Source organism: Sinohyriopsis cumingii, chromosome 6 (assembly GCF_028554795.1).
Source record: "Sinohyriopsis cumingii isolate HCF-2022 chromosome 6, ASM2855479v2, whole genome shotgun sequence".
Lineage (NCBI taxonomy): Eukaryota > Metazoa > Mollusca > Bivalvia > Unionida > Unionidae > Sinohyriopsis > Sinohyriopsis cumingii.
This window is the reverse complement of record NC_142966.1, coordinates 159731578-159757153: the sequence shown is the minus strand read 5'-3', so window position 1 is coordinate 159757153 and position 25576 is coordinate 159731578. Positions and strand designations below refer to the sequence as shown.

Here is a 25576-nt window from a genome sequence, read left to right as displayed (position 1 = left end):
AATTTAACGTTACGCGTTAATCCATAGGTGTAACATGTAAGGGTCGATAAGGTCTCAAATGGGAGTTTAACACTGCGTCTTTAATCCATAGGGTTAACGTGGAGGTCGATATGGCATTTAATGGGAATTTAACTTTGAGGCTAGAAAGACTACGTGTATGCCGTCAAATGCACGTTATATACATTTTTAGAAGGTGGTGAGATCGTGTCGTGTGAGTGTGTGTGTGTGTGTGTGTGTGTGTGTTTGTGTTTGCTTGTGCATGTCAGTCGCTACATTGGTTGAATTTCGTTTATTGGTGGATTCTCAGTGGTAATTTTATGAACAGTACATGCAAAGACATGACCACCGAAACTTTATCTGTGCACGAAAAACTTTATGTTAAAAGTGCTAGATCAGAGACGATTGCAAATTCAGCCCCAGTATGAAAAAGACATTCATCGTTCTTTATATACACTTTATTCCTACCAATGTATATTAAGTTGGATAACCCATAAAAATTTACTATTGGAATGATATATGTGGCTGGAAAAATAATAGATTCGACACTTAAACTACAAAAGATAGCTGACGCTGTCAAGACATCACGTGACTGATGAAAGATGGAAAACATGTAACACTTGAATGTTTTGCACCATGAAAGAAAGCTATGAACTTAATTTGTTTGTTTGTTTGTTGGGGTGATGTTTTTTTGGTAATGAAAGGATTTTCTCTTGCACCCTGAAAAAAATTCATTATGTCAAACGTATAAAATATATTGTGCCGTCTATGGAATGTCAGAATCCCAAAACATATCTTGAGCGTTATGCTGTATCCTCCGTTCTCAAAATGACTGACAAAAGTTGAAAGGTCATATCACCAAAGCTTAAAGGCACCGTGTCTTCACCGTACCTTTAACATGCTGGTTGCTGGACAGAGTGTTTCGGGGAAAAGGTGACTACTCCAAGAAAGTCAAAGAGAATTAATATGTTTTGTAGAAGAAATTCCTCGCGAGGACAATGGGATCATGCAGGACTCTAATCTAACAGATCCTGTCATCTTCTATCACATGTTTGGAGAAGACTAAGAAAAAATGTTTGGTTTACACGAAAAGGACATCATTGCAGTGCCAGTATTATTTACATTTCTCCAAATTTATCTGAACAAAAAAAAAAACTGCATCAAACTCAAACTAGCACTCTCGTTGCTCCTGGTATGTATATCTATAGTATTTGTTTGTTTAACTTTTGTCATTGATCGTAAATTGTATAGGTCATTTGTAAACAACATATTACATAACTAACTTTTGTTCATGGCTGTGTGTTGTACTGTAAGATAATATTTGTAAACATGTTGACATGCCCTTTTGACTTTGAAAAGTGCTGAAAGCGAAGTTATAACCCACATCCTGGTCACCTTTTTGTGCCATATGTGTAATCGAAATTATTTATTCCTATCTTAACATCAGTCTTTGGGAATATGTGATCAGACATTTTAATTGTCTTCAGTTAATATTTGAATGGAATTATTTAGTCGAATTATTCATTTGATTTACAAAGTGCTCATTAAACTGTTGATTAAAACACTTTTATTTGGGTAATTGAAGATTCCTTCAAAAGACATTCTGGATTATTTAATTGTGCTAAATCAAAACTATTGGTATATCGGTACATTCAAGACTATTGATACGTCGGCACATTAAAGACTGGATTTCATTCGAAACACCACTGGAGTTCAATCTGAACACTGTATACTTTTGGACTTGTTTTGAACTTTTAGGATTTTTTTTTGTGATTTAATTCACAATACAACAGGTTTCTTTCACATTTTCAGTTTACAACCTAGAGAAATAAAATATTTGTTTTAATTTTACTGACCTTGTTGAGTTTGAATGTTCTGTTATTTTAAGACCATAGAGTCCTAACACTTCTTATGGCGTCTTGCTTAAAATTCTAGAAGATAAATGTCAAATTTTAGTGTTGGCAAAATATTGAGACAACTTTATCAAATCATACTTATGACATTACAATTAAGTTCCATGCATATTTACTTATCATTTTACTGCTCCGGTGACCTAGTGGTTAGTGCGTCTACCTCGGATGCGGGAGGTCACGGGTTCGATCCACGGCCGAGTCATACCAAAGACTGACAAAAATGGTACTAACAGCTGCCTCGCTTGGCACTCAGCATTAAGAGGTTAGTCTTAGGACTGGTTAGTCTGGTGTAAGGATAATGTGACTGGGTGGGACATCATGCTATATGTCGGCGGCATGCCGCCCCAGTGCTAGACGTCACTATAAACTGCCACACTGCAGACATCGTAGCGATATGACCAAAAAAAATTTAAAGCTACATTAAAAATAAAAGTCACACACAAAGACACATTTATCGTTTTAAAACCGAACACTCCCGATTACTGGAGATTTGGTACGGAGATATTTCCACTACGTAAAATCATGCCAACACCGTGTGAAACAGTTTGTACTAACCCTCGTGCATACAGTGAACGTCACCTTGGTCGCATAATTTGATACTTTTTGGAAATCAACATTTTGATAGAAGTGGTCCTAGACTATTCAAGATACGGAACACGAACCTGGAGACATAAGTGAAGATGAGGTATTTTGACCATAACAATAGTCAAATACACTAAAAGGCGAAGTAGAAAACAATATGGTGCATGAAGTCCTTGATATAGACAAAGAGGTATATGTTCTGCATCTAGTCAGTAGTCACACACACTAATAGTAAAGAAAAGAAAGATAAAGTCATGATGCCATGATGGTCAGTACAAGAATAACACGTATAGTGTCCTGTTTACCTCACCATTTTGCTGAAAGAATCACATACCAAAGGGGAGAACATAGATATGTTTGTCAAATTGATCATAATATTCAAGTGCAAATGCTTGATGATGACTCAAGAAGAAATGTTTGACAAAAAGTGTTTGTTAGAAGCATAAACCCTCATCTCAGAAAACACATTCTTGAAAGAGTGACATAAAGACGTAAAAGACCATTGCTTACCTCCATTGACTTGGTTGGTGGTGAAACTCTTCGAAGCTGTCTTGCAAAAGAGTACTAAGACTATCCGTTCATCGACTTACTTGACAGATCTTTTTCAAGGAAAAGTCAAGTGTAAACTCAATACTTATTATTACTTGTGAAAATGAATATCTGGGAACTACATTACCTTCTGACCAACAGTTCGTACAAAGCTTGATGGAACCCAGTGATGTGTGCTGATGATGAACCTCCTCATTGAAAACCTAAAGAACTTCGAGCTTATGTCACTATTACATACGATAGTCACTGCCCAGGAACACGGGTGGCTGTTTAGTTTTCCTGCAACCAAAGTATGGAATAGTTTGATTCCTATGGAAAAGGTGGCGCTTTGCAGTTTCGCATTTTGCATATTAAAGAAAAAGATTTTCCCCGGCTTTCCTCACTGGTTATACTGGCTATTTAAAAAAAATACCTGTCTATCTTGGGTATAATTCAAAAAACCTTTCATTCCCTTTATTTTGGTGTATGATTGATGGGTGTAATATGGGTTATAGAGTATACAGCTTGGTCTTACTCCATATGTGCACCTTTCAAAAAAAGTGCTAGCTCCACTTATCATTTTCACTTCCTGAACTTCAGAGGTAAAATGTATTTTAAAAAAGTGCTGATAACTTTTTGTTACATATATTTGGTAATTTATTTATTGCATTTTCAGAAGCTGGTATTGTCTAGTCTGGCAAAATTCATTTTCCCTATTTCAATAGCTGCTATGGATAGTGTACTTTAAACTAATTAAGGCTGATTTTTTAACACAAGGAAGCAGTCATTTTAGTTAGCAGTGTGCTTAGATCATGTACAATTTCCAAAATTACAATATCCAAAGAAATATCATCCACATTACATTAATGTAGCATATAGGTATGCCAACATTCTCTCCACTGTGCATATTTTAAACTTCACCTTACATACGTCAGCTTCTCAAAAGTACATAACTGGTGAACGCCCCCTAACTGTCAGAAGAAATCATGTATCAATACAGTTCAATAAAGTGAGATTACAAAGAGCAGATTCGAAAGTGAGGAAAATATTTTGTGCATTTTCTTCATCGACGCGGGTTTGGATTCTCGTTTACTGACTTGTTTTAAACAGAATTTCTCTAGAAATATTTCTTTTAAAAAATGAATGGTGGTCTTGTGAACACTATTTTCTGTAGGACATAAAGGTATTTATTGAAAAATGGCACTGTACTATACCACTGGAAGTGTAGTCCTCCTTCACAACGATGTCAACATTGTAAATACATTCATTTAATTTTTTTTGTTTTTGTCAGTTGTACTTCAAGAGGAAGAGACAAGCCCTAATCCACCCTCTTCACTTGTATTGTTGATGAAGAACCCTAGGATGACAAATAGTCAGTGCGCTCGCCTTACTGATCTCTGACATCTCTACACAATCCGTGTGGGTATGTGAGAACTAGCTTCCTGTGGGTCCGTGGTTCTTCATGTGGCCCGCTTGAATCCGAATCTTCGAATATACTGGCCTACATGAATAGCATATAATGTGCTGAAATATGGCGTTATACCCACAAAACCAAACCTTGTTTATGTTGATACAGCAGTTTTTTTTTTTTTTTTAAATTGAAAAAGAAAGAAAAATGGTGATCTATTTTGTGTCATAAATATTCTCTTGATTACCCCACTCCCTCTCTATCGGTTTGGTTTGACTAAAAAAAGGATTATATCTAGTACTTTTTAAAAAGGGAGATTTTTTAATATACAAATACAGGTACTCCGTGTACAGTTTATAACTTCACTGTATTTTAGTTTTGATGTATTGAACCTTAAATCGAACACGTTTCATTCTTACAGCGTATCTCAGCTTCAAATTTAAATCTTGACAGAGCAACAAATTTAAATCTGGACTCAGCCGTTTCATTTCACTTATATGTATATGTAAAATTAAAGACGTAATAAAATAAACATTGGATAAGGTCAGTCAATCGACTAAATCTAGGGTGGTAAAAATATACAGAAGAACCACATCTTTCGCACTTGCATCAAGTGACAATTTATACCATTATATCTAACATGGCAAAATTGAAAGAGTACAACAAATTCTAAACCCTACTTGGCTCTAGGATTTACGACAGATGTTTTAACACACTTCTGTGATTGCATAAGTAAGGCAACGCCTGTCACTCAATATGCGTTTGCTCTTTTCATTCTGACTGCTCGGGTGGCCTAGTGGTTAGAGTGTCCGCCTTGGATGTGGGTGGTCGTGGGTTCGATCACCGGCCGAGTCATACCAAAGACTTAAAAAATGGTACTAACAGCTGCCTTGCTTGGTGCTCAGCATTAAGAGGTTAGTGTTAGGACTGGTCGGCCCGGTGTCAGGATAATGTGACTGGGTGGGACATCATGCCACGTGTCTGCAGCATGACGCCCCAGTGCTAGACATCACTAAAAACTGCCACACTGCAGACATCGTCGTGATATAACTGAAAAATTGTTTAAAGCTACGTTAAAAATCCAAATCTCACACTTTTTTCATTCTGGTTAATGTCTATAAAAGGTTATGTTTGCATGTGTCCAAGTACTGCTATTCTTTTCTCAGCTTTCCCTCAATGCATGATAGTGTATCAATATGTATGTCTATATGAAAGCATTCCTACCTGCTAGTTATTACATGTTGGATAGTAAAATGTGGGATGCTTGATTGTAACTGTTGTGATGATGGAAGGTGCATGATTGGGTATTGGATAGTAGTTAACTGGGTGCTGGATGGTAGATCACAGGGTATTAGTCACTGCAAGGGCACATTGATGATATAGTGTGAGTGTTGCATATTAAATCATTTGGTTAAAAGTGCAAGTTGATTGTATAGTGTGAATGTTGGAGTGTACATCACTGTGTATTGATAATTCCAACTGTATGTTGATGGCATAGTGTATGTGTTGGATATTACATCACCGAGTACTAGTCAGCAGGAAGTGGTGCTGGTCAGGATATCACAATTCCTCTTATGCACAATAGAAAGCCATGTATGTATGTATATGTGTGTGTGTGTGTATATATATATATACACACACACACATGCATGCATACATACAGTTTAACCCCTCAAGACAAAAAATATCCATATGACCCACAAAAGTTTACAGTTTTTAGAAGATTTTTGTTCACTGAGGTTCCTTCAGATGTGAAAAAGATATTTTTCTTAGTTCTTAGGTGACAAGAGATTAGAGAGGTGGGAGGATGTAATTATGAGAGCTTCAGTGTCTATGTCGGTACGATTGTACATTAAGAAAACTGTTATTTTGTTTCTAAATGTCATTTACTGTAGAATTAACTGAACAATATATGTTCCTTCTGAAAATCACATTCTGTCACATTAATAAATACAGCTGCCACAAAGAAATACGTTCCTTGCTACGAGTACATCTGAGGAATGAGATACTTTTTACAACTGTAATATGTCTGTTAGAATGATAATGTTGAAATACTCCATATAAGGAAAAATGATCACAATTCAAGAGTCTTGATTCAAGGAGGCATGGAGTGTTGTCTGTTTTTTTTATACATATTTCTTTCTTTGCAGCATGTGTTAATGACTCCATTTTTGTGCCAAAGTCAAATTTAGCACATCCTTAGCAAAAGCTTCAGTGTAAGTCATTGAATGAATCTGACTTTAGAAACAAAAGAGAGGCCACATGACTGGTTAATAAAGCCCTGATATTTAACTTAAAAAACAAGCAAACAATGTTCTACTTATCATGTAAACAAACAAACAGTATCAATCACAATTAGATAATAGGCAAAAATAATCATGGTCTTCCTTTAAAATGGCTTACCTATAACCATTTAGTTATTAATTTATCTTAAATGCTCTTTTGTATGGTACATAGGCCTATTGTCATCCTTTATCCGTGTCAGTGTGCATGTCAAGTATTGTTTTAACCTTGCATGCCCTTGGGACATTTTCTGGGTTTTGGTCTCAAAGATCAGTCCACTACAGTGTTTGCCAACCATAATTAATCTCTTTCAATGTGTCAGGAATTTAGCTGATAAAATATATTTCCAAGTTTGATTGGAGTTTTGGTCCAATGGTATTTTTTTAAAGCATAAAATTGAAAAAACAATCACATTAAACTAAAATTTGAGAAACATTCAGTATATTGAGGTTCCGTATATATGGATAATTGTTTTGGAATCGTAAATAAAACAACACACAGAAAAAAAACTGAAATGAAACTTGTGAACACTATTTCCCTTTTGTATCAGTGAGTAATAAACCAGTGATACATTTTGCACTAAAGTTTGCATAATCATGTACATCCACTGAAATCATTTGAATTCAGTAATTTAACACATGATATTACAGGTGTCATTGATTCTGTTTGTTGATTTGTTTATTCCTTCCATGTATGTTAAGGCAGCAAGAACATTTCCTGCAAAGGGGAAGAATGTTTTATTCATACAGTTGATGGTAACAACTTTAACAGTTGCTCATTATTTGTTTAATATATCATCACAATAATTTGTACATTTCTGAATTATCACAAAAGGTAACTGAAACATGGCACTGAGACAGTTTGGCACTGAGACATCTTGGCACTGAGACATCTTGGCATGGTGACATCTTGGCACTGAGATATCTTGGCATGGAGATATCTTGGCATAGAGACATTTTGGCATAGAGACATTTTGTCACTGAGACATCTTGGCACTGGAGACATCTTGGTGTGGAGATATCTTGGTATGGAGACATCTTGGCATGGAGATATCCTGGTATGGCGATATCTTGGTATGGAGATATCTTGGTATATGGAGATATCTTGGTATGGAGATATCTTGGCATAGAGACATTCTGGCAAGGAGACATCTTGAATCACTGTTGCTTTGTCAACAATGCCAGCATGAGGTCAGCTATACCTATGTATCCGATAAATTTATGCAGTAAATTCATACACAGCCTTAAGAACAGAAGCAAGAAAAAATTATGAGAATATAAAAAGATCAATAAGAAAACCAGACAGTAGATTTTCTGATTATTTAATTCCAAGACTTTCAAGCTCTGTTACATCAACATTTATTCTTTAATTTTTTCTTCTTTTTTTTATTAAAAAAAACAAACCCTGATGTATAGCTAAACATTGGTATCTGAGATTTAAACTTAATAAAATTGAGCACTATGAAATACAAATAATATGGCCAACATGAAGAAAAAAATTATGAATTAAAATCTTTAGTATTAAACTATTCCACACACTTAATATTGGGGAACTTTTGAGGATGATCACTTGTGAAATGATTAAATGTTTAACTTTCTTAAAACAGATATTTTGGCTTTGACAAATGCCACAGAAATCCATTATCACTAAAACTATATTTTTAAAAGTTATATATTTCAATAGGGTCCCAGCGATCAATAATCACTAAAACTAAACCAGCTGGTATGCATTTTCTTGTACTGCTTTTAGCTGAATACATATCCACAAACTTGTTCATAACATAGACAAGTAAGTCACAGGCAGTACAACAGAAGCTGAGTGGGTATTTAAAGCTTCATAAAATCTGTACAGGTATTAGATCGTAGACTCCTCCTATCCAATGCAAACAGAAATGGGAATGTTGTTGACTGAATTTTTTCAACATAACACAATTGGTGAGATCATCTTTTTTTAAAATAGAAAGTGCACTGCAAATCTATGCAGGTCATTCATTGTTTCAGATTACTCAATGTTCTTCTACACATTCCATTAACTTTATAATTTTCTTTAATAGGACTGTACTTACATTATTAAAATTGTATTGGAGTTTTCTTTAATAGGACTGTACTTACATTATCAAAATTGTATTGGAGTTTTCTTTAATAGGGCTGTACTTACATTATTAAAATTGTACTGGAGTTTTCTTTTTCATGATGTATAACTGACACAAGTCACAACCACACAATTTTACAACCAAATCTCCAAGAGTTTTTAGTGTTATGATATTCCTAAGTAAAAGGTGACACCAGAGTTTCAAGTTCCATGACACACCTAGTTAAAAAGTGACACCAAAGTTTTTAGTGCATTGACACACATCGGTAAAAAGTGACATCCAAGCTTTGGTCTTATGATACACCTATGTAAAAAGTGACATCCAAGTTTTGGTCTTATGACACACCTATGTAAAAAGTGACATCCACGTTTTGGTCTTATGACACACCTAGGTAAAAAGTGACATCATAAGATAATTGTCTCATTTAAAGTTGTGCAGTACACACTGATGATAAAGAAAAAATTCTTTCTTAAATCCTCTTTTACTCATGGTTATTTCAGCATCACAGTGGAACTAGGTAGATGTACATGCTAAAGAAATGGATGTTGATTATTGGCCCTACTGTGTGATTGTACGCATCCTACTCTGTGCAACAAAGTAAATTAGGCATTTACATGGTGAAGTAGCCAATACCAATGTTTACATCCCAAGGTAAACATCACTTTGTCTGATATCAATTAAACCATTTCACTAACAGCTAGTACTGACAGATCCATAAACTTAAAACAATGACCAACCACTTAAAATTTAAAACATTACTAATGCAACCTTGACCTTCAACCTCTTTGGCAATCAATTACCCACTGCACATTCATTTGTGGGTAAAGGCTGATCATGATCATCTTTAAATAAAAATATGGTCCTGTACACAAAAATTCATTGAAATTAGATGTGCCAATACAGTGCCTAAATGCAAAACCAATCCAATGGGTGACAGATAGATAAATGGATATGGATGGGCCTACAATATAAAAGGTAACACTACATACCATAACACTGTTGTGATGGGGCATACAAGCTATGCAAAAGCTGACATTGGACAGACCTTGTGACCACTATATCTCAGCTTTCATGACATCTGCAACAGACAAGCCAATACAAAATTAAATCCCCTACAGAATGCTAAGATTCTACTGTAATTTGTCTATCAATAGTGATAGTTAGGAACCTTCAGCATGGTCCTGATGTTCTTCTCTCCCTTTCTTGTGTAAGAAATAAGAGTGACATTCTGCCCCAAAGGAATATTTAAGTGGGATTGTTTCTGGTGAACAATTTTATACTTCATATGGGTAAATTCGCTACTGTGGCAAAATCATCGCAAAGACACCTTAAAATGTCGTCCAAAGTACCAATTCATTAACTAGAGTGAGCAAAATGCTCACTAATATATACTTCTCCCTCTTCTGCATTCCACCATTTCATTAGTGAGGGAAATAAGTAAACTGCATTGTCTTCATTGAAAACTGACAAGTTTCCTCCAGTTGTATCTCTAAAGGGCAACAACTCTTAACAAAATGACTGAATAACAATTGCAATTTTATATGATTAATGATATATCTACCAAGGTTGATATCCATGTATTGTAAATGCAAGTCTAAATGCATTCTGGAGACAGTCAGGAATTACACTCAGCTGCAAGTCAACAACTCTTACAAAAATTACAGGAACATGATAACTGAACGATGATGACCATTATATGAAACTAGGTAACTAGTTTCTTGTGAATCTGTCAAAATGTTAGTATGAAAGACAGCAAGTTAAGACACAAAGTCTCCTTTAGACTACTGCCTCATACAGATGGTACTATATCAATAAAAACTAGCATAAACTCATACTGCACAATCTTTGTGAAAATTCCAAGATGCGAACATACAAATGTGGCTGCCATACAAATCTGAATTCCTAATCCCAAATGACTGACCTTTCAAAACTTCATAAAGATTCATCTACATATTTGAGATACCTTGACAGATTCATTTCTATTTACCCATGATTTCAATACACAAAAATTATCACATCCCATGTTTAAGTTACTGTCTTGTATTATTAAGTATGGAATCAACCTAATCCATAGCATGTATCATGTATTGCCGGAGGTCTCCTGTGAATTAGACTTTGTCTTTTTCTCTTCCTTTTGTGTCATGTCCATGTCTAATCTCTCCTTTGCTCGAACAACCTGAAAATACATAGGAAAAACTGAATATTTTTCAACAGATTCTGCCACAAATCCAAACCATGATCCAAAGATCTCCAGCATCATCATCAGGCATACATTCCATTATATCAACAGACACAAACCAACTAAACAAATCAGTACAAAGATTTTGATGACTTCCATTTAAACAGATATTATTGCTGTCAATGTCACTTTTCATGTTGATTCTATTTTTAGTAATACTGTCTTTGTATCACCAGCCTTTGTTGTTTCTTTTACAAGACACCAAATTTAATACTTTAAAAGTGTGTTGTTTCCTTTGTGTACCGATAATTATGAATGAAAAGTCATTTCATCAATAAACGAATGCTGAAATTTCTGCATAAAAGAGCTTTTACTTAATACCTGTAGAATAATTCTACTATCTAATTCAATCAATACTGCATATTAGAGCCTAAGCTGGATGAGTGGTATAGGGCTCGCTTCACCCTCTGGCAATTTGTACTGCTATCACCAATTTTGAAAATGAAAGGCCCTAATCATACAGAAATTTATAAAACTTTGTAATTTCATTTATTATTTATAATTTATAAACTGAATGTTGTCAAGAGATCCCTAACAGTGTCATGTTGTTTACATTTCAAATCAAGCAAGAGTTCTATAACAACACAGCATCCATATTTGCATGGGTGAGTCTATATTTCATACATCAGGAGTGTTATAGTTCATTATAATCATTAAGCTTCTGCAAATTTCTGTAACTCCAGGAGCTGACATCCTATTGAACCAATAAACATAAGAGTTAAATGACTTGACATATTTATTTGTTAAAATTTTTTAAGAAATATTAAAACTAAATGTTGCAAATATTGAATGCAGGCAACACAGGTTTTACCAATTACATATGTGCAGCCCTAAAGACTCTAAATACAGCTGACCTGAACAAATCTTTCTCCTGCAAATCCAGCTGAAGTCAAATAGCCATGTCACTAAGAAGCTCTCATACAACATGGGAACGTGGCCTGTTGCATTGCTACTATAGGTCCCATCAGATCAAACTGAGACCTCTGAGATGAAAGATCTTAGAGGTAAAACAAGAGAAAAGTGTTCAACCTCTATCCCATGGCCTGTCAATTTTGGAACAGTTGTGCTTAAATGCAATGCTGGTGGCAACTGCCTAACTTTACTAGCCAAATTGTGTGATAGCTTCATTTGATCTTCAGTTAATTCTCTGCATGCTGATCAAATAATCCATCTTATCCAAGATGATATAGCTTGATCTATCAATTTGTCCCAATTTCAAAGGTAATAATAGACAAGGCTTCCATCTTCAGTCTGTTTTAGGAACCATTTCCAAAGACCTCATCAAGTCTTGTGGGTGGCCCTGAGGCAAAGGGCACAATATGATATCAGATTTCACCAGAAAAGACTGAATGCTCATGAGCAGAAACATGTTCTAGGCAAAGAAAGCAGGGGCAGCCATGAGTGAAACTGAACTATCCCGATGGAACTGTGGATAGTTTGGGTCTACCAACAAGGCATGTGTTTACTGACCCTGCCTGCTGTAACTAGTAATACTAGGAAGCAGATCCTATATGAGGGATGAATCAACAATGCTCCAGATAGCAGTCTAAAAGATGCCTTATTCAACCGTATCAGAGCCATGGTAGATTCCCTTTTGGGCAAATGGCAAAAGTTTTCAGTGATGACATAACAAAGTTAACCAGAAGATCAAAGAGATCTTCAATTTGTCCTATATCCTTCTTTCCAAGGTGATGCGAAGTGTCTGCAGGTGTAGAACTGTAGCCTTTTATTGAGATGGGTGCTAATTTTTTCACCTCAAAATGCTGTAGGAGAAAGTTAGCTACCTGGGGTAAAGATGCTTTAAGCAGAGGAATGTGTCCTCACTTGCACTACTGAGTAAATTCTCAACTTCTCAAATGCTTTTGAAGTGGTGGGCATTCTCACTTAAGTGATTCTCTCCACCTCATGTTCTCAGAACTGTCTGCCCCATAGAGCTTGTTTGATATAATCCAGACATGCAACTTGCTACAGATTTGGGTTGGGATGAAACTCATACCATCAAGGTTGTCTGAGCAGCTTTGAAATAACCATAATTTCCTTGAAATTCCCACTTTTCAATTTACCAAGTAGTATCTCCATCATTTTTCCCTTACCCGAGAGAAGCAATCAGGATAAGACAGGAGTACAATTCCTTCACTGTTTGAAAGATTTGAGGATTAAGTATAGGCATCCATATCAATCCAATCCATGGAAAGAGCACCAACTGCCTGGACTTTCAGATCTGGAACTGGAGGACAAATATTGGGAGTTTGCATTCCACCTTGTTGCAAATAGGTCTAACAATGGTCAATCCCAGATGGTACAGATTCAACCTAATACCAGTAAGTGAAGCGACTATTCAGTTTGGATTAGTTGATTCCTTCTGGGCAATGAATCTGCTAATAAAAATTAGTCTGCCCAGAATGTGATGGACTTGAATATGGATTTGCAACTGATGACACCACCTAGGATCCAAAATCAGAAGGCCTGTGAATCTGGTGCTCCTTGCCTCTGAAACAATTCACAACAGTGGAGTTGCCAGAGAGAATGAGTGAGTATGCCCTTTCTATCCAACGTTTCCTGCCACCAACAGAATGCTTTCCATTGGAATGGCTTCATCAATAAAATATTGATGTGCGATAGTCAATCCTGAGGAAGAAACAATCCACTGGCTTCCATACAAAACAAAATTCCTGTAGCATGGACCTACATGGCAGCACCTGCTGTAGCTATACATTCAATGGGGGAGGGTAAACCTCTGAGATGGTACTATAACAGATAAAGAATTCAAGGAGAAACACATGAAACAATGGCACATCTGTATCTAGAATATAATACACCTAGTGCTTTTACAGAATGTTGGCAAGGCTGATGAAAATTAATGCTGAGGTCGTTGTAAAGAACAATACAATTCTGTTTATAATACCTGTTTAAACCCCAGGATTATTATTCAAACCAAAGTGAAGTGCCCTGAACCATATCTCTGTATGTGATTAGTCTCCCTTGTGAATGGTGTTCACAACTCATTGGAGTGTTTTACACTATGAACTATGGGGCCTGAATGAACAGGTTAAAAGCTGATCTATAATTGGCCAAAGAGTGTCATTGGCCTTTGGCAACAAGAGCCATCTCGAATAATGGGGCTATTTTGGCCCATGGGCCAGGCATGATACTTGGCTACTATGGGACTGGCAAGAAACCATGTGATCTGCAATGGTGATGCCAGTGGTCATTCAGGAGCCGTTTGACATTTGTCGGTGATAGCATTGGATTATGATGAACCTGTAGGGTACCAGACCTACCAGAATCCATAATTAGTATGGGTCATTTAACTTGTGAGGGCTAGATCTGCAAGGTAGTGGTCATACTCCAAAGGTATCATGATCAGGTAATGTATTTGAAGAACTATGTTTTAATCCTAGTGACAGCTATATAGGCTTGTCATTATGTAGCCCAACATATCCTGATCAATACAATTCAAATACATGTCTAAAACAAATGTTTAACTCTTCTAATCCAAGTCAAAAAAGCTGTTAAGCTAACCGAAATGACATCTGAGTGTGATTTGGTGATTTTGACAGCTATGTAGTTTCAATTGTCTACTGTAATGCATACTGGGGGTGTTACAATGCATCCCAAGAAATAAATTCCCATCAAGTTTGGATTACTGCAAGACGCAGCATATAATCCATCGAGAGGATTATAATCTCTCATATAATCCATGAGAGATTAAGGATGGATCAATTTTAATAAGGAAGATGGCTTAAAATATGCTGATAAAATGACCAGAAAAAAACAACAACCCGCACAACAAATGACTGAGAGGTGATTATTTTTAAAGGGAGATAACCATTTTGGGAGGCTGCACTGGATTGATTATTCCTAAGACTATCATATCCATAAGTCCTAATAAAGGTTTATTGAGCTGCATTATACTGGATCATTAATTCTGATGAAGAACGGTGGTATCCTTCTGGATGAGAAGTGACCCATTGCCTGAGTGGAAATTACTCTATGACCCATTGCCTGAGTGGAAATTACTCTATGACCCATTGCCTGAGTGGAAATTACACTATCTCCTTGTCAGTATTCTACTTTCTTCAAAGACTTTTGTTTTGAAAATAAGTTCATGTTACATGTGTTCAACTTCTAAATCACACCAAATACATTTCTCAAGAAAAAAAAATGGATGATAATATTTGAAGTTAAAACAACTTAAAATAGCATATTTAATAAGAGTGAAACGATTTGTTGATGCATTGATAAATTTTTTTTACTTTGATGCACACACAGATATAAAACGTGAAGATTCTTTAGAAAATTACACTTACGTTAAAACGGATCATTTGAAACTTCTGCGGTGAAGAATAATTATCAATCTTTAGCCTCTTTATTCTTTAAATGTGTACTGATATGTAATGTATTATAGATGTGTACCAAGATATGTACTAATACATGGCACATGCTATTTAACACATAATAATGTAATAAAATGAACAGTACTAATATTTTTTATTTTTACATTGATCATATTAAAAAAATTATCATCTCTATGGCTGTCAGTGTTCAGACAAGCTTTCAGTGCAAATACAAATAAGTAATCTAGCATTTGTAGATGCTGCATTGGAATTTCTAATATGCAATGATTTAACTGACAGGCTGAGATGCTAAGATTACTTGTATTTTAAAATAAATTACCTTGGACTGAATGTAAAAAGATCCTCCTTTAGCCTTGTCATTTACAGCAAATAAATGATCAAAATTTTTCTGAATGGTTTCCTTGTCACTGATATCTGTAACATTCAGAATCTGTTTTGCTTCCTGCAAAGAATGATTTCATACATTAAAGTGAATGAAAAATTGGTCGACAGATACTTCCATGACTCAATTACCATGCTTTTTATTAGATATTCCCCACACCACCCACCACTCCCCTTCTAGACCCTGACCTTAGGGTCATAAACCAAAACTGTATGTATGTGTCCTCTCTGATATGTCTAAATTTGTTTAATATGGAGCGAAAAAATAAATGTAACTATAATTGCAGGGCTTTTATATTTACTTCTGACAACCTCATAGAGATTCTTGGAAAGCGTCCCAAGACACTACACTCCTCTCATAGAAGGCTATTATATGGGAAACCTATGTACCAAGTTTGAAATGGGTAATGTGCCTTGCCAAGGGTCACAAAAATGTCAATGATTTGCATTGATCCAATTACAGATCTTGTAGCTAAAGTTCTTCAGATGCTTGTAAATTTAGGTAAACTGTCTCCCAGCTCTTAGGTTGCTTCACATTAAATAAATAATGTTAGTCAGTACACACATAATGATCAAAGTATAGTGAATGATTCATTATTTTTGTTAAAAAAAACAATACATTTTTTTTCATGTAAATTAACAATAAGAATAAGAAACAGGAGTATCATGAATGACACATTATACACCTGCCTTTGTTTCTTAGTCCTCTGTGTAGATCACTGACAGGTTTGTGACACAGAATTAATGTTGTTTTGCAGAAACAATGTTTCCTCTTTCTGTTGCAGAAACCTTGTCCTGTGATGTCAAAATCAAAAGGTTTCTTTCTTATGCCTAGTGTAAGCCAGCCACAAAATTTGGACCATGTATGTGAAGCACAAATATTGTGTGGAAATAGTTTCTTTCTTTCAGTCACAGTAATCTTGACCTCTGAGCTTTTGACCCCTAAATCAGCTGGGTGTTTTATCCCCACCCCACCCCCACCATTGATATCCAGAATAACTTGATCCACAATTTTATGTAAGAAATGTACAAACTGGGGACCATTTGTCCCTGTCTTATTCCCTGTCTTATTTTTATCACTAATGATTACTGACCTGAAGTGTCATTCCTGTGTAAGTATCTGCCACTGCCCGTCTTGTGCCTGCCTTGCCTCCTCCTGCCCTTTGGGCAGCCTGCTGACTAGCCTGGTACTCCTGTTGAAATGCACGTACAAATGCTCTGGCAACCACCTGTGACCCAGCAACAATTATCTGTACAATATACTTGGCCTGAAAATAAAAAGCCAAATAAATCTATAGCAAAAGCAGCTCATGTGGCAAGAAAAGCTGCTCACAATGTGAGATCCTATACAGTGTTGTCCCCTGTATGACATGCCATGAACATGCACAGTGTCCTCACTACAGTGCACCCTTCAACACCCACAAGCAATAAATATTAATATAATGATGTAAATACTGCTCAACCACTGAGTAATGTTGCCCTCTAAGGTGTTATATTCCAGTTCAAATGCCAAGCAACTGTACACTGTTGCGTGGTCATGGGACAAGACTGTCATGGTAACAATTGCCTTATGGTATGCATGCCAAAGTCCCATCAAACGGAACTATGCATGCAAGTGAAAGTACAATTGAGCTCAATGTTAGGTACATATATAAAAAGTGAAAGTAGAACCATGCTGAATGCTGTTTACAACAAAAATGAATGGCCTTGAATTAAGTTTGTAAGAAAAGAAATAAAGTTTCATCAATAAATGTGACTTATGCCAAACAATAATTTTCTGACGATGTAGAAAATAAATTTTAATCTAAATTGTGTTTTTCCCAGAGTACTTACCCAATCACATTAAAATTAGGGATAGAAGCCGATGACCTCAAGAATCCAGCCCTCCTCAAAGACAAAAATCATATTTTCCTGTCTATCTCATGTAGACAAAGGGCAATAACTCTTGCCTATTAGTTCACCTTGCCACCACCAAGTGTCACAAGTTTTTAAGCTAAGCAATATATTAACATGGAAGCTTGCATGGCAGGCTTTTAAGTAATCTGACTGGATAAGTATTCTTTAAAAAACACAATTTACTTAGAAATTTGCTTTCTCCTTTAAATATGTCCCCATCACATTAACATTACGAGAATAAGTAATAGGAGGGAATGCTGAGCATCAGACCTCTACCTCAGATATCCATCTAGGGAATGATGGCTGGATTTCCCATGCTAACAATAACCCATTCTCCTAATTACATTAGCAAACACAGCCTAGGGTCACTTGATTTGTGACTCCTACATATGGTTAAGAAGATAATAATTGCAATCTTACCTATAAAATTTCGCTGGCAAATCCAGCAAAGCTGATAGGTTGTGCTGTTTTTTTTTAACCAAGTCTGGTGGTCATCTAAGCTGCCATCACAGGACATACTAGACTCAAGGGTTCCCTCTTGGAAACTAAATCTCAGAGACAAAACCTGAAGAAGGTTGACTCTGCAGGCCTGCCATCAGCTACTGTATCTCAGATCGAAATTAATCGTTCAAAATGCGAGGGTCACAGAGATTGCTCTCTCACGAGGAGATTCTGATCTTGTGAGACCTCCAAAAACACCAAGTGTATAAGCAATTTCAGTCACAAAGCAAGGGCTTAAGGGGTGATGTCATGTTTCCCAGCTTTAACCAGAAGAGGCGCATGCATATGACATGAATGGTCTCTGTGCATTTGAAGTAGTGCTTGAGTGTGCAAACAGGATTTTGCATGGCAGCTGCTCTTGACCAGTCTATGGAAGAGAGCAAGTGAAAAATGACTCTTTGATTGCTGACAGACTTTAAACAATTTTTACTACAAAGCCTGGTTTTGTAACGAGGACCACCATACCATCCTACCTGAACTGAAGATAGTTTGGGTTGACGGAAAGGGCATGTAACTCAATCACTCCGCCTGCTAAAGCTCAAGCTTTCAAGAAACATGATTTGTAAGATAGTTGCTTTAGTAACATTTCAGCTAAAGTCTGAAATTGATTTGAATTGTGCCATGTTAAAGCCCAGGAAGATTCCATTTTGTAGACAGAGTAAAGGATTTTATTCAGTTTAGATCAAAATTGGCTAAAAGATCCAATAGATCTTTATCATGCCTGATATCACATCTACCATGATGCTGGAATATGCCTGATATCACATATACCATGATGCTGAAATATGCCTGATATCACATCTACCATGATGCAGGAATATGATATCACATCTACCATGATGCTGGAATATGTCTGATATCACATCTACCATGATACTGGAATATGTCTGATATCCCATCTACCATGATACTGGAATACATCTGATATCACATCTACCATGATGCTGGAATATGTCTGATATCGTGCCTGATATCACATCTACCATGATGCTGGAATATGTCTGATATCACATCTACCATGATGCTGGAATATGTCTGATATCATGCCTGATATCACATCTACCATGATGCTGGAATATGTCTGATATCACAACTACCATGATGCTGGAATATGTCTGATATCATGCCTGATATCACATCTACCATGATGCTGGAGTATGTCTGATATCACATCTACCATGATGCTGGAATATGTCTGATATCACATCTACCATGATGCTGGAATATGTCTGACATCACAACTACCATGATGCTGGAATATGTCTGATATCATGCCTGATATCACATCTACCATGATGCTGGAATATGTCTGATATCATGCCTGATATCACATCTACCATGATGCTGGAATATTTCTGATATCACATCTACCATGATGCTGGAATATGCCTGATATCACATCTACCATGATGCAGGAATATGATATCACATCTACCATGATGCTGGAATATGTCTGACATCACATCTACCATGATACTGGAATATGTCTGATATCCCATCTACCATGATACTGGAATACGTCTGATATCACATCTACCATGATGCTGGAATATGTCTGATATCATGCCAGATATCACATCAACCATGATGCTGGAATATGTCTGATATCACATCTACCATGATGCTGGAATATGTCTGATATCATGCCTGATATCACATCTACCATGATGCTGGAATATGTCTGATATCACAACTACCGTGATGCTGGAATATGTCTGATATCACATCTACCATGATACTGGAATATGTCTGATATCACATATACCATGATGCTGGAATATGTCTGATATCACATCTACCATGATACTGGAATATGTCTGATATCACATCTACCATGATGCAGGAATATGATATCACATCTACCATGATGCTGGAATATGTCTGATATCACATCTACCATGATGCTGGAATATGTCTGATATCATGCCTGATATCACATCTACCATGATGCTGGAATATGTCTGATATCACAACTACCATGATGCTGGAATATGTCTGATATCATGCCTGATATCACATCTACCATGATGCTGGAATATGTCTGATATCACATCTACCATGATGCTGGAATATGTCTGATATCACATCTACCATGATACTGGAATATGTCTGATATCACATCTACCATGATGCTGGAATATGTCTGATATCACATCTACCATGATGCTGGAATGTCTGATATCATGCCTGATATCACATCTACCATGGTGCTGGAATATGTCTGATATCACAGAGCAGAGTCCTTTGATAGTAACTGAAGCCAAATGTTCCTCTTTGAGGAAAAAGTCAACCAGTTGAGGGATAAGGCTCTGAGAGGGATGATGTTATTGATATGGCACCAGTCCTCAAAACATGCCGCTATCTGAGTGGAGGGCCGTCTTGCTCTCAAGATTTTCTCCACAATCGAAGGTTTAACTTGTTTGTCTCGGGAATGCTGAATTAGGATTAATTTAAAGTGTGTTTCTTTAACGAATAAAAATATAATAATATTGAAGAAAGTGTTAGCTTTCTTTTGTTCAAGATGCATATTTTGGTATTAAAGGCTTCCATCACTTTCCAGCCTACTGAAATGTAGACCAATGAAACTTGAAAACATGTCCATTTGCCTGTATGAGAATTTGAATTTATTTGAAAATAGACATCAGAATAAGTAAAGTCTGACTAAAATATTATGACTTTAATTTGTAGAAAAACACCTATATATTCTGCCAGGTGTGTTTGATATTCCTGAAAATTTGTCTTCTCATTGCATTATCAGTCAACATTGGAACACACTACACAGCACCGTGATTTAGGCAGTAAGACCTCAGCCTCCAAAATTAAATATCAGGGTTGATGTCTTACATTGTAGGACTATAGCTTTATCATAATCTTTATGCCATGGCTATGTGGTTTTGTAGCACACAATCCTGTAGGGCTAAACTGATGCAAAAAGAAATACAACATCATTAACATGTATTCTACTTTTAAATTGTTTGTATTTTAATTTGGCTTGTTTCTCTACCTTTCTACATTTTAATTCCAAACACCACTGAAATGAGGGGTTGACAGGCATGCCATCTGCTTTTGTCCAACCAGCATGTACATCATGCCATCTGCTTTTGTCCAACCAAATGTACATCAGATTTGTATTCAACTCTATTTTTGGGTTCAAAATCACTTACTGGTGTCTCCATTAAGAAATTCCCAGCTCCAATAATCTGATATACTTCCTAACTTTAAAAATAAATTGCCTTCATTACTATGATCAGCCAGCATTTGCCAAACAAACTCGTCATCTAAAGTTAACAATGGTGGGAATCTGCCATTTTGGGTCTTCTAGATATTCTGTATTATAAACGAGCATTTTGTAACACTTCCTTGATTCAAAGTTCAAACCATGACACAATGCTTGTTATGAGACCTGATGTGCCAATCAAATTTAGTTTAAAAACCATTCATGTCAATGTGAAGAATACAAATGTGTAAGCAATTACAAAAAATACACAATGCAACAAGCACTACAATATTTCAAGCATTTCTACAAGCATTTCAAGGGTGAACGGCTGAAGAAAGTTGTATACCATGCATAGAACATTTTTATATGTGCGACCTGAATTAATTTGTGGGCGTTCTCATGCATTACTGCTTTCCAATTGCAAAACTTTGTACAAATTTTGCAAAAATTTTTCAATCATATACGCAGGGAACATCTTTGTAACATCCCCACTGTTGTGACATTACCATTTTCTTTGTTATTATTAATACAAGGTCCACACTATCATAAGAATATAAATATAAATCATATATCAGTTTCATTGTTAAGTAAATAAGTGTTACTTAGCAGTATTAGTATACAGTACAATGTACAGGACAAAGATAAATTATACATGAATCTAACAGAAACATTAACAATCTCAGACCACTAATGGAAAAAGGCAAAATTGGCTGTTGCACACAGGTGACCACTTTACACAGGTTCACCTGTTAAAATTGGTTTTTGAACAAATGAAATTTCTTTTTCTTCTTCTTCTTCTGCTTATTATTATTATTATTATTATTATTACTATCATATTCAAAATTGTTTTATGTGCACTACCGGTATTCAAAAAAATCATAAAGGTATATGTTGTTTTCTCTGATTTATGTTCCATACAAGTCTATTGCATCCTGCTCATTTTTGATCCATCCTTAAAATCTATTAATTATCACTGACTTAAAAATATACACTGATCTTAGTTTATTCACATTTTAAACACAATATCAGTGGCTCAACTCACCAAAATTAAGAGACAGTCAATTTATGTGAGAACCCTGTTATGACTCCTGACCCCAAAGAAAAGAGATGTAAATTGTATCTCTTCCGACAATGTTTTCTTCTGAGATAGCTTTAATTCACAGGCAAACAGATGAAGATATCTAACTCTGCATGTCACAAATGTACAAAAGCTGGCTTCCATTTCTGATGTGATAACACAGCTAACTTTCCCATCCCTCAAATGAACTACTTCGACCCTTGACCCTAATGATAAAAACTTCCTCACTTTCAAATTTGACATATTAACAACTCTTTACACTATCAACATGCCTGAAATTACAAATAAAAGCAAGATAATAAATGTTTGCACATTGATTCACACATTATTTCTCTATCTATTCCAGTCATTCCAGAAATTATTACTATTAAGATTTGAAAATCAACAAAATAAAAAGTATCAAATTATAAATAAAAATCATTTATTCTTATTTACAAGCTCATTTTCCTTCCCAATTTCAAGTTTTACACATACAATGTATTATATTTAGTTATTGAGTTATGCTATGTTTAATATAATACGGATGTAAGATGACAATGCTGAGATTAAGTCCTTGGAAATAATTCTTAAACAATATCCATTGACAAGACTTATGACATTTTTCCTGTACAAGTTGTTGATATACTTTACAAAAATGCGTACAAGTATCTACCAGGAATCTAGTATCAAATTTTGGACATTATGGAGGTTGGAGTTATGGCAGTTAGAATTATATAAAAATAAGCGACAGATATGAAAATTTAAAGGTACTGTTTCTATAATAGGACGCAATTATCTTGTCCACACAGTATTTGAATAAATTTGATTATTAAGGAATTGTCACTATGTGTCTGGTGAAAAGAACATTATGTAGGTTAGTTTTTTAAATGTTGTTGTTGTTGTGTTTAACGCCATTTTTCAGCACACGATAGGCTATGCATGGCGGCCAGTATTAATGGTGGACGAAGAACCCGGGAAAACCCCGGGAAGAACCACCGACCCACGAGAAGCTACTGGCAAGCTTTTTCACATACCCACGCTGGCTGAATTTGAGACTCAAACCGACGCAGATAGAGATGAGAATGGCAGTGATCCGTAATGGAGAGCACTTTAGACCAACATTTCAGTTGGCTTGAATAAAAAGAAAGCTAGAATACTGAAATCAGTTAATAGGATGAAAAGAATCTTGGATGAAATTAAGCTATCTAAGCACTTTCTTCATTATTAATTTTTATTATTTTTATTAGTTTTGTTACAGAAATATGCTTCAACTTAACCCGATATTGGCATTCCCAGATTCCATCACTTTCCAGCCTACCAAAATGTATGCTAATGAAACTTCGAAAAAGGTCCATTTATTTGTGTGATAATTTGAATTTATCAGAAAAAATGACATCAGTCAGTAAAGTGTGACTAAAACTTTATGACTTTAATTTATAGAAAAGCATCATTATGGACTGCCAAGTGTATGAGATATTCCTGAAAATTTGATTTTCGTTTCAATGTTAGTCAACATTAAAACACTCTACACAGTGCTGTTATTTAGACAGTAAGACATGGATGCCCAAAACATAAATATCAGGGTTGAGGTCTTACAATGTAGGACTACCATACCTGGGAAATGACAAATATATTATTTCAGAAATGTAAATGAAACATTTAAATCTTGGGGAAAAAATGTCAAGGTCTGATTAAATCAGTAATATGGTCCAAACCAGTCTGACTTTTGGTCCGAATGAGCCTGGTGCGAATTTTCCATGGTCCAAATCAGCCTGCACTCCTAGTCCTATGGTTTTGATGTCAACTAACATTGTAACAAAAGTCAAATTTTCAGGAATATCTCACACCGTTGGCAACCAATAACGACGCTTTTCTACAAAGTAATGTCATAATGGTGTAATTGGACTTTACTTACTCTGATGTCTTTTCTCTAATAAATTCAACTTCTCACAAAAGAAATGGACCTGTTTTCAAATTTCAGTGGCCAACATTTCAGTTGGCTGGAAAGCGAATAAAGCCGGTAATGCCGAAATCGAGTTAAGTTTAAATATTATTCTTTAACAAAACAAATAAAATTATATTATGCATATTGGAACTGTAGGCAACATTTCGTTTCATTCAAGAAACATATCCTTCACATGAACCTACTTGAACATACTTCGGCATACATCAACTAAAACTGCATTTCAACAAATTAAAATGTATGTCAATGGAACATGAAAATGCGTCTATTTGCAAGTGTCAGAATTTGATTCCACCAGGATAAAAACAGCACAGTAAGTATATTAATTACATATCAATTTGTGGAAGAGCGTTGATATGGGCTGCCAAGTGTGTGAGATATTCATGAAACTTTGGCTACTCATTCCGACATCGGAACACGCTATACAATCCCGTTATTTGGACAGTAAGACATAGCAATAAAACAAAAATAACGTGCTATGTCTTACATTGTAGGACTAGACTACCTGCACACCATCAGTCTGACCTTCGTGGGCTTTCTTTGCTTAACAAGTTTACATTGAGTCAACTTTGCCCCATAGATGATCATAAAAAATTACACAAAAAGTCCCACATTTTCATGTAAATCTCATCAATTTGAAAGTCACGTTACCATGTTCCCATAAATTGTTCATAAAATTACATCAGTTCAGTGTCCTCCGTCTGTCCGAAAATGCACCGGCAGTACATCATGATCCCAAAGACGTATAAAATATTAGGCAGATATGTAAAATAAACGTCTTTCTCACCAAGACGAAATATTAGCGGAAACGGAAATTTGCTATTCAGAATAGTCTACTCTGCAGTGAATGCTTTTGTGATATTAGTTAAACGTACATTTTCAGATATTGTATGAAACGCCTTTACCGCCAAATATATTAAAATTAAACAAAACATATCAATTTCGAATAAGGCAAGAAAAGCCAAATAAAAATTAACCTGACTGTAAATCGAAATTGTCAAAATTCAGGGAAACTGTATTCAAATAAAACAAATGAGACACAAACTAAACATACAAAAAGAGTATTATTTTAAAATCAGTTTGGATATTTATCAGTGATCCAGATCAAAACCTTCCATAACAACCCCACCCCGGCTTTGTCCTCACATCCTATGCGAGCCC

At 35.7% G+C, this 25576-nt stretch overlaps 1 protein-coding gene across 1 annotated transcript; it reads right to left on the bottom strand.

Annotated features, from left to right (window-relative positions):
* Positions 1 to 8016: 8016 nt before the first annotated feature.
* On the bottom strand, positions 8017 to 25158 carry LOC149798390 (mitochondrial import inner membrane translocase subunit tim16-like). The gene is made up of 4 exons (XM_089963573.1): positions 25067 to 25158; positions 16876 to 17049; positions 15720 to 15842; positions 8017 to 10979 (listed from the first exon to the last, which is right to left on the bottom strand). The coding sequence occupies exons 1-4, from the start codon at positions 25067 to 25069 to the stop codon at positions 10884 to 10886; spliced, it is 396 nt and encodes a 131-aa protein (XP_089819699.1). The 5' UTR covers positions 25070 to 25158; the 3' UTR covers positions 8017 to 10883.
* Between the last annotated feature and the right edge of the window lie 418 nt (positions 25159 to 25576).

What these genes read in the sequence shown, in the direction of transcription:
- LOC149798390 (XM_089963573.1), bottom strand. An exon ending in ACACAGGAATGACACTTCAG is followed by an intron (nt 15,843 to 16,875) that starts GTCAGTAATCAT and finishes CATTCTTTGCAG; the next exon opens with GAAGCAAAACAGATTCTGAA. An exon ending in CTTTTTACATTCAGTCCAAG is followed by an intron (nt 10,980 to 15,719) that starts GTAATTTATTTT and finishes ATGTATTTTCAG; the next exon opens with GTTGTTCGAGCAAAGGAGAG.